General features: G+C 42.3%; 1 protein-coding gene across 1 annotated transcript in view; it reads right to left on the minus strand.

The window, feature by feature from the left end:
* Positions 1 to 16,146, minus strand: part of CENPU (centromere protein U) — a 29,670-nt gene that overhangs the window by 5,923 nt on the left and 7,601 nt on the right. The window contains exons 4-11 of the mRNA XM_007466520.1: positions 14,453 to 14,558; positions 10,433 to 10,493; positions 9,753 to 9,986; positions 6,233 to 6,299; positions 4,965 to 5,073; positions 2,357 to 2,435; positions 2,100 to 2,147; positions 955 to 1,016 (exon numbers count right to left, since the gene is read on the minus strand). Coding sequence (XP_007466582.1) covers positions 955 to 1,016; positions 2,100 to 2,147; positions 2,357 to 2,435; positions 4,965 to 5,073; positions 6,233 to 6,299; positions 9,753 to 9,986; positions 10,433 to 10,493; positions 14,453 to 14,558 — 766 coding nt within the window. The remainder of the gene's footprint in view (positions 1 to 954; positions 1,017 to 2,099; positions 2,148 to 2,356; positions 2,436 to 4,964; positions 5,074 to 6,232; positions 6,300 to 9,752; positions 9,987 to 10,432; positions 10,494 to 14,452; positions 14,559 to 16,146) is intronic.

Consider the following 16,146-nt stretch of genomic DNA (forward strand, 5'->3'; position numbering starts at 1 on the left):
CTTTCTTATTTTGGCCTGGGCCAATGAAAGCTTTAGCATGGGCCAGCAGCACCTGTCCATACACCAGATTTGGAAACCAAAGGCCTAGACAACCAATTTTTCCCACTTCTAAATTTCTGTGGCCATCTCATCTTTAAAACTTAGTACTTAAAAAATTATAGGTTGTCTTTTCTGATAAGACCACTTTTTCAAGCTATTTTAAACTCCTTAAGAGCAGAGAGCATATGTGATACTGCTTATCCTTCTACTGCTTTACTACCAACCCTCCAGCTCACACAGCAGCCCTGTCTGTATGGAAGACCACCAAAAAATACTAGTTCGTTGACCAGCTGATGGGTTGTGCTCGTCTTCCTAACCAGACCATGGAGACAGCCCTGGTGGAAACTGTCCTGGCCCAACACTTGGGAATGGACTCACACGAGTGCCATGCCAAGCTATACCTTTCAACAAGATTGACAAAAACTGTTAACACTTAATACAAAACTTACTGTATCCCAGTCTCCGTGAGGCACTTTCTGTATATTTATTCATTTAAACCTCACAACACCCTGTGAGGTATAGTTATCATTGTGCTCATCTACAAATGAGGGAACTGAGGCATTGAGAGGTTAAGTAACCTGCCCAAGGTTGCACAGCCAGTAAGTGGCAGAGCCTAGATTCAAAGCCAGGCAGTCTGGTTCTAGATAGAGTCTATGCATGCACTAAGTCTCTAATTCGGCTGCCTCTCGGGCCAGAACTGAGAGCTCTCATGGGGGGACAGGCCACTGCTGAATTCCCCTCCGCTCACAGCTTCTCCACTTGGCAGCAAAGCCTGCCTTCACTGAGCTTCCAAGCTCAGAGAAGCCTGGGGTTTAAACGCAGCACAGCAGCAAGTTTTGCAACAAAGCCTCGCATGGCATATCGTGATTAAATCCTTCTTGTAGGTTCTCAAAGAGGATTTTGATATTATCTTACCGAAGCAGTTCATCCTGGACTTCAATCAAACGTTGCCTTTTCTTTTCGATATCTGAGATCATCTAAGTAACACGACAGTTAAATTAATTTTGTAAATATTGAGCACTGCCTTGTACACTGTATTGGAAATAATAGTGGGAAACAAGACAAACCCCATTCTTACCATCATGGAACTTTGGTCTAATAGGGAAGATAGATATTACATACAAACAGGATGTAATTACAACTTGTGATACATGCTATGAAGGGAAAGAACAGGGGTCTTCCACTTGAGGACAACTTTAAAGAGGAACTGGGGTCAGATCTTTACCACCCTGTGAGCTATAAAGGAAGGAGTCTCCATTTTATCTAGGACACTAGAAAAATATTGAAGCAGGGGAGTGTCATGACACAGTTTGTATTTTAAAAAGGACATTTCAATATAATACGCTGTATTATCTCAACTATCACTTTTAGTGACTACCTCATATTCCACTGCTGGACATTCAGACTACTACTGCTTGCTTATAAGAAATGCAGAATTGACAACAGGAGACTAAAACTGAAAAACAACAAAGGCTTATAATCACCAGAAGGAAAATGTATACATTTCAAATCCATTTCTGTTATAAGTGTAGAGGGGGAGCTGTGCTTCTACACGTAGGTTCATGCAAGTTTGGAGCTAGAACATCGGATGTCAAGTGGTCCAACTACAAACAGATGGGCAAGGAGGGCCTCGTGTTTCCTTGCAAACCTAGTGGCATACAGTGCATTGAAGGGGCAGAACCAGAACAAGAAAGGAGGTCTCCTGACCCTTAACCCAGGATTCTTCCCAGGCTGCCCTTTTACCTGAGACATAAGACAGTTCTTTAGTCTAAAAGGTTTTTGACATACACAGCAGTGATAAATATACATTACTTAATACTTATCCATATAAGTGGCCATTTTGGGCTTAAGAGCCATTTTTAGGCTAATGAGGATCCCCAGTTCCTCAGCTTGCAGGATACTCATCTGATCAATCACCAGATCAAAGAAAAGCCTGACTAAAAAGATAAAAGATCTTATACAAACTCTCAAGGTCGTAAAACCCAGAGTCAGGTCTTTACTTAACTCTACATATATGCATGTTCTACAGGACTGTGTTTCTAATCACGTAAGTGAGTTACCTTAGTGTTCTTCCTTTTCAGAGTTTTCAACATCTGGATTTCTTTAAGCTACACAAAACAAAAAATAAATATTCGCCTGCATTTTCCACAGTTAACTGTTTATCAGTTTACAATATAACCACATCTAGTTTAAAAACAACATGTGAAATATGTAGTTCTAATGAGTTCTTTACCATATTGCCAGCAAATGCAAGCTTCTCTAAGATAACAGTATGCTGCTCAGGATTAGACCAACAAATTTATGTCAATGAACTTACCATTTTGATGAGTTCTTCTTTCAAATTAGAATGAAATTTGTTGATGGCTTCCTTACAAATTCTAGAGTCTGTTTTTTGTCTATAGCAGAATAAAGAAAGTTAAACTTAGGTATTACATAAAGGATTTTGAAAGGTGTGTTGCATTTGTTTAGCACACCCATAGACACACACACAGTTTGGTATGTGCCCTTCTGAATATCTAAGATGGCATGGTCAGCTTGCAGCCCTTTCTCAGATTTAAAAAAATACTGGAAACATCTCAACAAACAAAAGAAAAAGAACAGGAAATATTTCCCCCAAACCCTCATGTATGTAGTCAGCACTCCTTGACACTGGCCACATCCACAGGTGACACTAAGCCATGTAGAAAGCAATGTTTACAGCCAATCCCTGTCTTTTTCTGCTGCCTGATCCAGTGACCAGCAGACTTTAGCCCCTTCCTTCCTCCCTCCCTGCTATAACTGTAGAAATAATTGTATAACACACCTGGACTAACGAATGAGTAAGTAGCCAGAAGCCAGCCATTCAGTTCTGCAAAACTATAAAGCTGACCCAAAACTGGCTCAGGTCCCTGTCATCAGGGACAAAAGAGCCCAGTCTCCCGTCTGGCTCATTCTGGCTGGACACAGACCCACAGCGACTGTGCAGGAGCAGTGCACACACTGCCGGGGCGGCAGCCAGCCCTACTCTGCCTCGGCACAGTGCGCCACTATGAACTGTGCTTTTAATCGAAAATAAATCTCTTGTGTGACAGTTTATCTTATAGTTATTTTTTTCTTGGGGCAAATCCATGAGGAAAAGTCACCCAGCATAAGGGGACTAAACCCATGGCCTAATTCTTCAGAAGCTAAGCATAACATAAGAGAAGGCCTACACATCTGAATACAGACTTTTTTTTTTTTTTTTTTTGCGGTACGCGGGCCTCTCACTGCTGTGGCCTCTCCCGTTGTGGAGCACAGGCTCCGGACGCGCAGGCCCAGCGGCCATGGCTCACGGGACCAGCCGCTCCGCGGCATGTGGGATCTTCCCAGACCGGGGCACGAACCCGTGTCCCCTGCATCGGCAGGCGGACTCTCAACCACTGCGCCACCAGGGAAGCCCTGAATACAGATTTTTGAAGAAGTTTTCATCAAAAAAACAAAATGGAATATTTCTAGTGATATCAGAAGACGGTAGAATAGGAAACCCCACAGGGAAACCAACTTAACAACTACCTATGGCCCCGAAAAGCCTTTATGAGAACTCCAGAAACCAGTTGAGAAGTTGCAGTACCCTGGCAAGTTCAAAGTCAAGAACCCACGTTGAAACAGGTCAGAGAAGCCATTTCACATCAACTGTGATAGCCCTTCTCCCAGAATTAAAGTCTCTAAGTATTATAAACATGATGGGTTTTGGGGTGGGGGGAGGGTGAGAAGACTAAGACATGAGAGCTTGCCAAAATTCTAACCTTATTGGTGGGGAGTTGTAAATTCTATTTTTTTTTTTTAAGTTATACAGGATTTAAAAACATCAAAAAGTAAAAAGAAAATTTTTTTAAGTAAAAACAGTGGATCAGTACATTCTTCTAAATATATGGATAATTAAAATAAATGTAAATGGACTAAAGTCAACAGGTGGAATTCAAAGATGGACACTTTGGATTTAAAAAAGATTTTATAAGAAAGTTTAAGGTGAGACAAAGGTTGGAAATGAAAGTTAAAAGAATATAAAATCTGGCAAATACTAGCAAAAGAAATCTAGTGACATATTAGTATCAGATAAAATAGATTTTAAGACAAAAAGCATTTTTAGGAATGGAAGGGGTCACTACATAAGGATAAAATGTTCAATCTAAAAGAGCAATTTTAGGGCTTCCCTGGTGGCGCAGTGGTTAAGAGTCCGCCTGCCAATGCAGGGGACACAGGTTTGAGCCCTGGTCCAGGAAGATCCCACATGCCACGGAGCAACTAAGCCCATGTGCCACAACTGCTGAGCCTGCGCTCTATAGCCCGCAAGCCACAACTACTGAGCCCACGTGCCACAACTACTGAAGCCCGCGTGCCTAGAGCCCACGCACCGCAACGAAGAGTAGCCCCCGCTCGCTGCAATCAGAGGAAGCCCACACGCAGCAACAAAGACCCAATACAGCCAAAAATAAAATAATAAAAGAGCAATTTTAAACATGATGTCTTAATAAAATAATCTCTCTATATAAATAGCATAAATTGATAGAAGTACCAGGAAAAACTGAGTAATACTGATTCCACATAGATACAATAATTAGAGATTCTACATAGAACCACTAATTAGAGCTTTCCCACAGATTATGTGCCAGGCCATAAAGCCTTAATGTTTCAAAAAGAGGTATCACCAGTCCATGAAATTTGGCTGTAACTATTTAAGATGGAAGGTTAATACAAAAATATAAATTAAAAAGCCACATATTTGGACATATAAAAACATACTACTTAATAATTCACAGGCTTAAAGAAAAAAATCATAATGGAAGTTTAAAAATATGCAAAACAGTGATAATGAAAAATTCTACATATCAGCAGCTGTGGAGAGTAGAAGTGCTGTTTCCAGGGAAATTTATTAGGTCCATATATCACAATATCAAAAGACTTACTTATACTCTAGGAGGATGTTCTCAAATGCAGACAAAACGACATCTAACTCCATGATGTCACTGGTTTTCTTTTCTTTTAAACACCAAATAGGTACACAGTCGGAAGTATCTACAACATTAGGATAAGTCAGTTTAATATACTAATTACCAACAGTTTAGCTCTAGGTCCAGGGTTCTAAAAGCCTACAACAAAAGTAGTTCCACCAAATTGCTAAGAATAGCAAGAACTTCTGAAGAAGCACATGGGAGGAGACATGCTCCCTTCTTCCTCTCCCGGTCAGTCTCACAAACCCGTCTGTACCTCACCCTCTAACTGCCGTCTGCTTGGTTCTCCCATTTCTGCTGAAGCAGCCTAAAGCACTGCTGCCTTTTAATTACCTTGCTGTGTCTTTACTTAACAGTCTGCTCTTATCTAACACTACTGGTGATTGAGATCTTTGTTAACTGTATTTTCATAGTTTTAATCTAACTGATAGGCCACTTCTCGGACACATAAAGGTTACTGAGTGTATTGATTCAGATAGCTGTAGGAATATAATAAAGAGATTAACTAAACTATGGGACATTTGTGAACAAAATATTATACATTCATTAAAATGGTATTGTAGAATATTTAATGACAAGGACTTGAGCCCTCTTAGTGTGAGAAAAGCTCAGTAAAAGAATTGAAGAGTAAAGACCAAAACATATGGTAGTTATTTTGGGGTGATGGAACTGTAGGTGATTTTATCTTCCTTTCCGTATCTTTGAAATTTTCTAAAATAAGCATTTTTATAATAAGAAAAATATAAAACTTATCTTTTAAAAGAATTGAAGGAAAGAGAGAAAATGCTGTATTTTCCTCCCATTTTTCAATAAACTGTGTCAATAAAAAATGATGTAAAATAACATGGATGAATCAAAGTTATGCTGAAAGAAGCCTTCTATAAAAGAGTACATACTATGTTGTATGAAAAGAGTACATACTATGTTATGAAAAATTAAAATAGATTAATGAATAGGCGCTAAAGCAAGTATAATAAATTTTGACAGTAAAATCTAGGTAGTGGGTTTATGAATATATATTGTAAAATTCTTTCTCCTTTGTTGTATGTTGAAAATTTTCATGATAGATGCTGGGAAAATCAGTTACTCCAAAGTCACATATTTTTAACTTTTTAAAGTAACAATTTTATATACTTAAATTTACTACTTTATCAAATTAAGAAATATATTTTTAAAAAAGAAATTCTTGAATGATTGACTATGTATAAAACACTATTGTATACCCAAGTCTGTGGCTTCACTTCTTGGTTTCTTCCTTTTGCCACGAAACATCTTCTTTTTCTGAGTTTTCTTAAAAAAACAAAAAAAACCACAGCAAAGATTTTTATTTAAGAGGATTTTCTCCTAAAACCAGAATTAAGACAGTATTATCAGACACTGTCAATATTTTAGCTACAATTCTCATTTTGTTCTAATAGTTAATTATATAAATTATCTAAATTAATATAAGGAAATGCTGAAAAAAATTACACCACCTCAAGATAAAAAGTAATTAAAACTTTCAGTTGGCTTGTAACAGTGGGTGCCTTGGAGGAAACTGAACTTTTATTATTTAAGATAATAATTGTGTGGAATCAGCTCAATTTCTGCACTAAGCTAAGAGGAAGTAACAGCTTCTGAACTAGCCCTCTTGCCATAAACAGCCATGAAGTGGGGAGAGGGGTGGCACCTTCATTCAGGCACTGGACAACAGGCAAAACAAGCCTGAGAGACTCAGAAGGTGGACTCTGGCTGCCGGCCTTCCCACACGCCTGGGGACAGCTGAGACAGCAGCACAGCAGGCCCAGTCCCAGCAGAGAGTGGTAACCCTTGTCCGCGGGAGGCAGAGACCTGCAGTAAGCTGCTCAGGGAGAAGGGCACAGGTCTGGGTGCGGGTCCCTGACAGCCCCTGACCGCCTACTCCACATGTGCATGAGGCTACAGAGAGTATACTGGGACGTGGCTATCGTGGGATTAAGAACCTGACAGCTAGTAACAGACAAGAAATTCTGGGGGAGATCAGATGGAGAAAATGCAGAGACCTCATTAACAGCTAGTTAACAGCCGTCTATCCAGCTGAGCTTGGGGAGAGACCACAACTTGGGGGTAAGAACAGTACCCTAGATCATGCGATATCAAACAGGGTGAAACTGTTCCCAAGGGGGCAGGCCAGAAACTCTCAGATAGTACAATGGTTTGTGACCCTCCGAAGTACCTAGTATATACACAGATACACAGTATATTTATGATATTAAAATTTAACTGCGGGGGGATGGTTAGGAGGAAAAATGTCTAAAAAGGCTTCTTAGGACAACAATGGAAGAGGGTTGAGAAGCACTGCTCTAGAGTAAGGCCTACCCTAGACTCACCCTGACAAAGCCTAAAACCAATCTCTGGCCAGGTTCACCAGGGAGACAGAGACGGGAGGGTGTGGTAAGCAAGATCCCCAATGACTTGGACAAGTCCCTCCCCTCGAGTGTGGGTGGCTCCTGTGAATATGATGGGATGGTCACTCCCTCGATTACGTTACATTTCATAAGAGGCCACTGCAGCAGACTGGAAAGATTCTCTGGCTAGCTCTGAAAATGTCAGCTGCCATGTTGTGAGAGGGCCATGTGACCAGGACCTTATAAGGGCAGAGAGTGACCCTGCTTTAACCAGAGAGAAAACAAGAACCTCAGGCCTACAACAGCAAGGATCAGAATTCTTCTACCAATAGCTTGCATGATCTTAGATGGGGACCCTGGGCCTCAGATGAGATTTCAGTCCTGGCTGGCACCTTCACTCCAGCCTCTGAGACCCCGAGCAGGGAATCCAGCTAAGGTGAGCCTGGACTTCTGACCTATAGAAACTGTGAGTTATAAATGTATGTTGTTTGAAGTAAAAAAATTTGGGGTATTTTGTTATGCAGCTACTGAGAACTATTACAGAGGTTGAGTCCCACTGAGTTAGAGAGGCTTGGAAGACACCTTAGGCTTTCCACAGATTGGCCCTAACGAAGGATAAACCACACTACAGAAGTTCAGGATGATCAGCCAATAATTAAGATACCTACTAGAATGCAAATCAGCATTCAGAAGAAAACACAGCTCAAAATCTCAACAACCTATCAACAATGTGCAATACACAAAAAGTATCAGATTAAAAATGTTATACAAAAGCTGTAACCTATAGTCAAGATAGAAAAAGTACTCAAAAGAAGCTGACCCTGAGACAGCCCAGATACAGTCATCCCTCAATATCCAAGGAAGATGGTTCCTGGATCCCCCCCACATGGGGATCCGCTGATGTTCAAAGTCCCTTTTATAAAATGGTGTAGTATTTGCATGTAACCTATATACATCCTCCTATAAACTTTAAATCATCTCTAGATTACTTATAATACCTAATATGATGTAAATACTATGAAAATAGTTGCTGGCAAATTCAACTTTTGCTTTTCTGGAACTTCATGTAATTTTTTGTCAAATATTTCCAATCAGCGGTTGGTTGAATCTATGGATGTGGAACCTGCAGATACAGAGGACTGACTCTACCTGACTTAGAAAACAAAGACCTTAAAGCAGCTGTTATAAATACGTCCAGAGAAGGAAATGATGGTCTTAATGATTATGCAGATAGGGAATCTGAGCCAAGAAGTAGAAACTATGGGGAAAAAAAGAGGAAATTCTAGAACCCAAAAGCATGCTATTAAAAAGGGAAAGTCACTGGGTGATGTTTTATTTCCTGTGGCTGCTAAAATAAATGACCACAGCTTCGTGGCTTAAAACAACAGAAATTTCTTCTCCCACAATTCTGGAGTTCAGAAGCCTGAAATCCATTTCAGTGGGCCAAAATGAAGGTGCTGGCATATTATGACATATTAAAAGCTTGATTAAAAGATATTATATATTGATATGTCAAGAATCTTAAAATAGGGGTTTCCCTGGTGGCGCAGTGGTTGAGGGTCCGCCTGCCAGTGCAGGGGACACAGGTTCGAGCCCTGGTCTGGGAGGGTCCCACGTGCCGCGGAGCAGCTGAGCCTGTGCACCATGACTGCTGGGCCTGCGCTCTGGAGCCAAGCCACAACTGCTGGGCCTGCGCTCCATAACTATTGAGGCCCGCGTGCCTGGAGCCCGTGCTCTGCAACGGGAGAGGCCGCCAGAGTGAGAAGCCCGAGTACTGCAATGAAGAGTAGCCCCCGCTCACCACAACTGGAGAAAGCCCGCACGCAGCAACGAAGACCCAATACAGCCAGTAAATAAATAAATTAAATTAAAAAAAAAAAATCTTAAAGTAGAACACATATCACCCAGAAATCTTATCATAGCAATTTCTTCTAAGGAAATGATCAAGGATGTGCACAAAGATTTAGCTAGAAAATCATCAAAGCACTTACATTTTAAAAATTACAATTGCTCATTAGTAAGAGATTAAACTATGGCACGTTCATGAATGAAATGTCATGCATTTATTAAAATGGTATGTAGAATACTTAATGACAAGGATATGGTTCCACTTAGGGTGAGAAAAGCTCAATAAAGAATTGAAGAGTATAGACCAAAAAATGTGGTGGTTATTTTTTTTGGGGATGATGGAATTATAGGTGATTTTATCTGCCTTTCCATACCTTCCAAATTTTCTAAAATAAACTTATTTTTATAATAAGTGTAAAACTTATCTTTTAAAAGAAGTGAAGGAAAAAGAGAAAATGCTTTGTTTTCCTCCTAGACATTTTCTATCAACTTTTTTTTCTATCCAAGGGGATAGCAGACACTCTCCTACCAGTTGACTTTCTGTTTCCAGGGTCTCTTTTTCAACAGAGGGCTTGGCACCAAGGGGTCCCACCTTTTTAAGTGTGACCGATTCAGCTGGTTTCTCTGAAGGTTCTGAAGATGCTGTAGCTGAAACAGCTTCAGGTTGTGTACTTAAGTTCTCTGCTGGTTTAACTTTTCTTCTTACATCACTTTCTTCAGTGCTTTCAGATTCATCACTAATGGGCTTGAATTTTCTTCTTGGCTATGTCAAGAAAACAGCATTACTGTTTTGAAAGTAAAGATGCTTATCATTCCTATTGTATTAGATAACCATAAAGTCCATATTTCTTATCTCTAAACTTCAAGACTGAACGCAATAGGAAGATGGCAACACGATTAGTGGACAGGACGAGAAACCTTGACTAAAGGGCTCCAAGCAGACGCTCCCAACAAATCACTCCGCCTTTGTAAACCACCATCTAAACACATTACATGAACACTATGAAAACTGACAAGGTACACAGAGATTTGAGATCTCTGTAATGAAACACTTCAGATATAAAAATATTTCATTTTTATTAAAAAAATCTTCTAAAACATTATATACTCTATGAAAAACGTTGCTACAGAACATTTTCTCTATTTGCATCCAACTTAACTCGATATGAAATCTCTTACAATTTAAGATAGGAGAACACGCCTACATACCTTTTTTGCACTAATTTTTACAGACTCATTTTCACTTGCTTCAATGTCAGAAGTGTCCGAACTGTACCAAAGAACAAACCATCAATATCTTGCACACATTTCATTTTTATTGACATATGTCTTCTAAAAGCTGCTCCTCCAACACAAAAACAAGCTCGATTTATAAGATTTCCCACCTGTCGCAGGTGGGCCTGCCACCTTCCCAGATTTACTGGTCATCTCCCACACCTTCCCACACCCAGGCCACATCAGTTTAGTGCTGGCAGGCAAGTAAGTGTCCCGTAACTGCAGTACCTCATGGTCCTGTCTGAGAACTGCTCTTTTCTCCCCGTCACCACTCCCAGGTGTACAGGCCATCATCTGTACTAATCCACAGACACTAGGCCCATGCTCAGGGGATAGAAAAGGGAATACTTTCTTTCATCCTTTGAAAAGGAAAAAATAACCCTAAACTTCTGGTGAGAGTTCATTTTTTTCATTCAGTTCAACAAACATTTATTTAACACCAACCTCAAAATGCAAGTACAAGGAATAAAATTACTTGAAAAATGAAGAGCCTTCCTTTAATGGGTTCACTGACTAGTAGGAAGGCCAAAGACAGTGAGTGCAGAGATGCAGAGAAATGGCTGGGGAATCAGGAAACACATCATGGTTATGAGACTTGAGATGACTTTTGAGAACACTTTTCCAGGCAAAGAAACAAAGGGAAGGGGATTTAAGGAAGAAGGAAAAGTAAACATGAAAGCACAGGGGTGTAAAACAGCCTGGCCCGTTCGACGTACGGGAAGCAGATTACAGAGCGAATGTCTTGCTAAAGAGAAGCTAACACTATGGAAGAAGCCAAAGGCCAGGGCCGGGGAGGCAGTGAGGCGGCCTGCTCAGACCTGTCTGTGCTCGGCTGCCACGCCAGGGCGACCCTCGCGTGGCGGCCACTGCTGCCCGGCCCTCCCTTCAGAGCTGCCCACCACCTGGGGTCGGCCAGAGCTGTGAGAGCTGCACTGCAGTCTGAGGCCACCTCTGCTCAATCCGGATTCTTCCACCTGTAACTCTCCCTGATGTTGCTAATAAATCTCTTCAGTTCTCACTCTGCCTCAGGGTCTACTTACCCGAGGAGCCAGACAGACACAGGGGGCCCCCATACCACGCCTACAGGTTGGGGGTGAGGGAGCTAAGGCCCCCGTGCTAGACACACGCACTGGAAGCGGGGGCGGGGGGTGGTGGTGGTCGCACACAGGAACCAGCAGCAGGTGCCTGAGCCGTGGCCACAGGGAGGCGGAGGGTATACGGAGAGAAGAAAAGCAGATTCTCAAGGGAGTCACAGGCCAGAACAAAGGAGGCCGGTCAGAGAACAGAAGGTACCAGGAATGGTTCCCAGACAGCTTTGTGGGGTGACTGGGTGACAGCAGGACCATCAAGCTAGAGAACACCAAAGGAGCTTGTTGACACCAGACGTGGGAGGAATGATGGAGCTTGGTTCCGGCTTTGTTGAGCCCGAGGTGCCTATAGGCATCTAGGGAAACGTGGCCAAGGTGCAGGACAGCTGGGGCCCCGGGAGAGGCTGGGCAAGAGGGAGACCTGGGGTCAGCGGCTTATGGGTCGTTAAAGCCGCGAGAGGAATATGGGGAGGGTGGAGAGGAGAGGGCGAGGGCGGACTCGCAGACACAGAAAGGGGAGATTTGGGAACAAAGAACCCGACAGCCCTGGACAGGCCCAGGGGCCTGGCTGCTGATGCCGCGTCAGTCCTGGGGAACGCTGACGTGCGCTCCCTCTCTCCCCGCCCGCGCCCCTCCCCGTGCATCCCTTCTGCCTGGACTTCCTTCTGTATCCATATATAAAAGCCCGGTCTAACCTACCCAAATAAAGTTTTTTGTCTGGATGTATCACACCACCAAACGAAGGACATCCACACTGTTAAACCGACCCATGTGTTCAGCCTTTCCCCGACTGGCGTTTGGTCCTCCTGAGGACACACATTTACTCACCACCCGGCCCCCGCCCCCACCTCTCCCGAGCACAAACCCTCTCCTGGCTTCCTTCTTCCCCCTCTGGCCACTGGTCCTCTCTCTGCTTTGCAAGCTCCTCCTCCACCTGGACAGATGCCAGGCTTTCTTGCAGGGTGGTCCCAGGTCCCCGCCTCCTCTCGGCCCACCGTCTCTCCCTGGGAGCGCTCACCTGTGCCTACACCTCCTGTACCAAACCACTTCAGTCTGAGCTCCAGCTCAGCCCCTCCTGGGAACGCCAGACCCAAGTACACAGCAGTCTCTCTAACATCTCCACACCAAGTTCATGACCGCCTCACGATGACAGGAGTACTCAATCTCCTAGGTAGCCCTATCCTACTCAGTGGCACAATCTCAATCCACTTACACGACAGAAAGCCAGGAGTTGTCCATGACAAATAGGATTAATTTCACCCATGTTCAGATGAAGTCACAGAAGTCAAGAACACTAGGAAAATGGAAAAAGGACATAAAGAGCGTGCAGAAAGAAATTCCAGGACCTGTGAAACATATAAGAGATGCTATTTAACTCAGTCACGAGAAGAATACAAACTAGAACTAGACTGAGACAGCATATCACACTGGCAAAACTCCAAGCCTGATATCACGCTGGTGGGAATGTGGCAGTAACTATGAAAATTGCTAACATATTTCATTTGACTGAGGATTTCCCTTATGAACACATCCCACAGAAATATAGGCACATATGTGAAAAATACAGGCACGTGTGTGAAACGGCATATGTGCCAGGTTACTGACTACAGCACTGCTGGTGACAGCGGAAGACTGGAAACAACCCAACTGCCTGTCGATCCAGGACTGGGGAAACAAACTATGGAAGATCCAAACTATGGAAAACCTGCGAATGTGAACAGAAGAACGAGGAAGCTCCATATGCACTGATATGAAAAGATCTCCAAGATACAGAGCGGAAAAAGCCAGGTAGCAAGGTATCCTGCCTTTTCGAAAACGGTTAAAACTCTGTATTCTTACTTTGATGTGCACAAAGAAACTGTGAAAAGACGTATAAGAAATTAATAGTGGGGGAGAAGCAAGAAGTGGATGCAGGAGCTGGGTGATGGTGAAGAGGACGTAAAGACTATTATTAACCTTTTAGTATTTTTAAACCATGTGAATGTGTCACCTATTCAAAAATTCTTCTTGAAAAATTACATTCACCACCATTTAAAATGAACTGTGCGGTTTTCCAAATATTTGGCTTTTGTTACCAATTTCCAATAACAGCTCATAGAAAAACTGGAGTCTCCCAAATAACCAAGTACCATAAGGTTTTCCCAGTGCAGAGAACCTCAGAAAGATGTCCTCATCTAGATTTCTGCCCAAATGGGATATTTGTTTTAAAAATAGTTTTGTTACTTTCAAAATATAGTCAGTAACTAGAACTGACCTATTACCTAACAGAGGTCCTTAAGTCAAGGATTTGCTCTAGCTAATAATTTTTAGTTAGTACTACAGCTACTGAAGGCTTCTTCATTATATGTGCTCTCGAGTTGCCTCTGTGGTGTCATTTTTACAGATTTTCCTGACTCAGGCCTCCACATAAATCTGAAAACTCAAACCAATGCAGCTTAGGGACCACGCAGCTGAAATTTACAACAGACTGCATTTCCTTTGGGATTATCAGCTTCTCTTCCCTATTCCCACCCTGAACTAGAAAACATATCTTTTGTGACAATTAAGCATATTTGTAAATTAAAGGGACCTCTCAAAATCATCTAAAATTCTATGCTCCTAAAACCTTTCCCCTCCTTTGTTTTACCTCAAAGCTAAACCACCTTCACTGGTATGTTTTCTAGGATAATCAGGTGTCAGTTACAGTTATTATAAGTAATGTCAATTACTGAAAAACTGCCTTTTCATGTCCCAGTCTTCTTGAGGGAAAACATAAGTTGGCTCAAAAGATCTTTAAACAGTTTTGGTTTTATAAGCTTCTATCTTAAAGAACGTCTCAGAAATCCCATTAACCATGAGTAAACAGTTGCTTGAGATCCACCCATACCTTCTTTTTGCTTCTTTTCCTTGAGGAGTTGAGGGGAGAGATGACCCACAGTGCTTGGAGAATTCTTCCTCATCAGCATATATAGCAGTGCTGTGTAAAGGAGGGTCTACAAAAGATTTTTTTAAAAAGGGCATTCAGAAGTCTGGCTGTCTGAGCAGTACTCAAAGTTTGTTCCTTTACATTGGAGTATAAAGCAACCTGTGTTTAAATGGTTAACAAAATCAAAACCAATTACATATGCTACTTACGATCTCACACCTCAACAAGAAAAAATGTAAACCCCTTCACCAATAAATACATGGATAGTTAAGCTATAACCTTACTGTCCTTATATATTATATGGAAACTTTTAAATGAGCTAAAAGATAAACAGGAGGTCTGACATTCTTTCCTCACCTGATGGAGCATCACACATCTACCTGGGAGACACAGCATGAACAATAAACTCAGAGGTCTGGAGTGCTTGCCCCACTCCTGCAACTCCATTACCCCCACGGAGTGCCTGGCACAGGGTGGGCACTCGACATCTGTGGATGACTAGCCCTTTGGGGAGGGACCCCAGTCCTTCCGCACTTCCCCTCCTCTCTCCTTTACTCTGGAGCCTTGAGCTAAGCATAAAAAGTTAACTGGAATGGGGACTTGCCTGGTGGCGCAGTGGTTAAGAATCCACCTGCCGATGCAGGGGACACGGGTTCCAGCCCTGGTCCGGGAAGATCCCACATGCTGCTGAGCAACTAAGCCTGTGTGCCACAACCACTGAGCCTGCACTCTAGAGCCCACGAGCCACAACTACTGAAGCCCATGCGCCTAGAGCCTGTGCTCCGCAACAAGAGAAGCCCCAACTAGAGAAAGTCTGCGCAGCAACGAAGACCCAACGCAGCCAAAACCAAAAAAAAAATTAAAAAAAAAAAAAGTTAACTGGAATGAAGATAAAGGAGATAATGAGATAATGAAGATAATGGAGAAAGGGAGATAAAGGAGAGGAGACCACATGGCCTTGGTGGGAGGGTGCTCCTACCTGCTGAGGAAGAGGGGGTCACAGGAGAGGCCTCGGTACCCTGGCCTGGGCTTGTGGTGGGGGAAGGAGGAGGCCACCAGCATGGAGTGAATGGCTGCAGGGGCGCCTGGTAACAGCCAAGCACCCATCTCTTCACGCTCAGGCTTTAGTGTGCTGCACACATTTAAACGTTCTCAGATTTAAACGTTTCAGCTGCTTATATAATGAACATAGCAACTGCACAATTTTAAAGTTAGTAATATACTTTGTATTGGCCTCAACTAGGCAAAGAGCTTTATTTACTTTACTACTGGGAATAACAAGGGAAAAAAAGAAAACCAGACCAATTTTTAATCTCCATATGTAACCAGTCACACAAGCTGTACTCTTACTACTCAACAATAAAAAGATAAATAACCTGATTTCAACCCAAGTAAAGGATGTGAACAGGCACTTCTTCGAAGATACAGGCGTACCTCGTTTTATTGCACTTTGCTTTATTGCGCTTTGCTTTATTGCACTTTGCTTTATTGCGCTTTGCTTTATTGCGCTTTGCTTTATTGCGCTTTGCTTTATTGCACTTTGCTTTATTGCGCTTTGCAGACACTGCGTTTTTTTACAAATTGAAGGCTTGTGGCAACCCTGCATTGTCAGATGACGATTAGCAATAAAGTACTTTTTTTTTTTTTTTTTGTTG

The sequence above is a fragment of the Lipotes vexillifer genome, unplaced genomic scaffold, assembly GCF_000442215.2.
Source record: "Lipotes vexillifer unplaced genomic scaffold, Lipotes_vexillifer_v1.1 scaffold951, whole genome shotgun sequence".
NCBI lineage: Eukaryota > Metazoa > Chordata > Mammalia > Artiodactyla > Lipotidae > Lipotes > Lipotes vexillifer.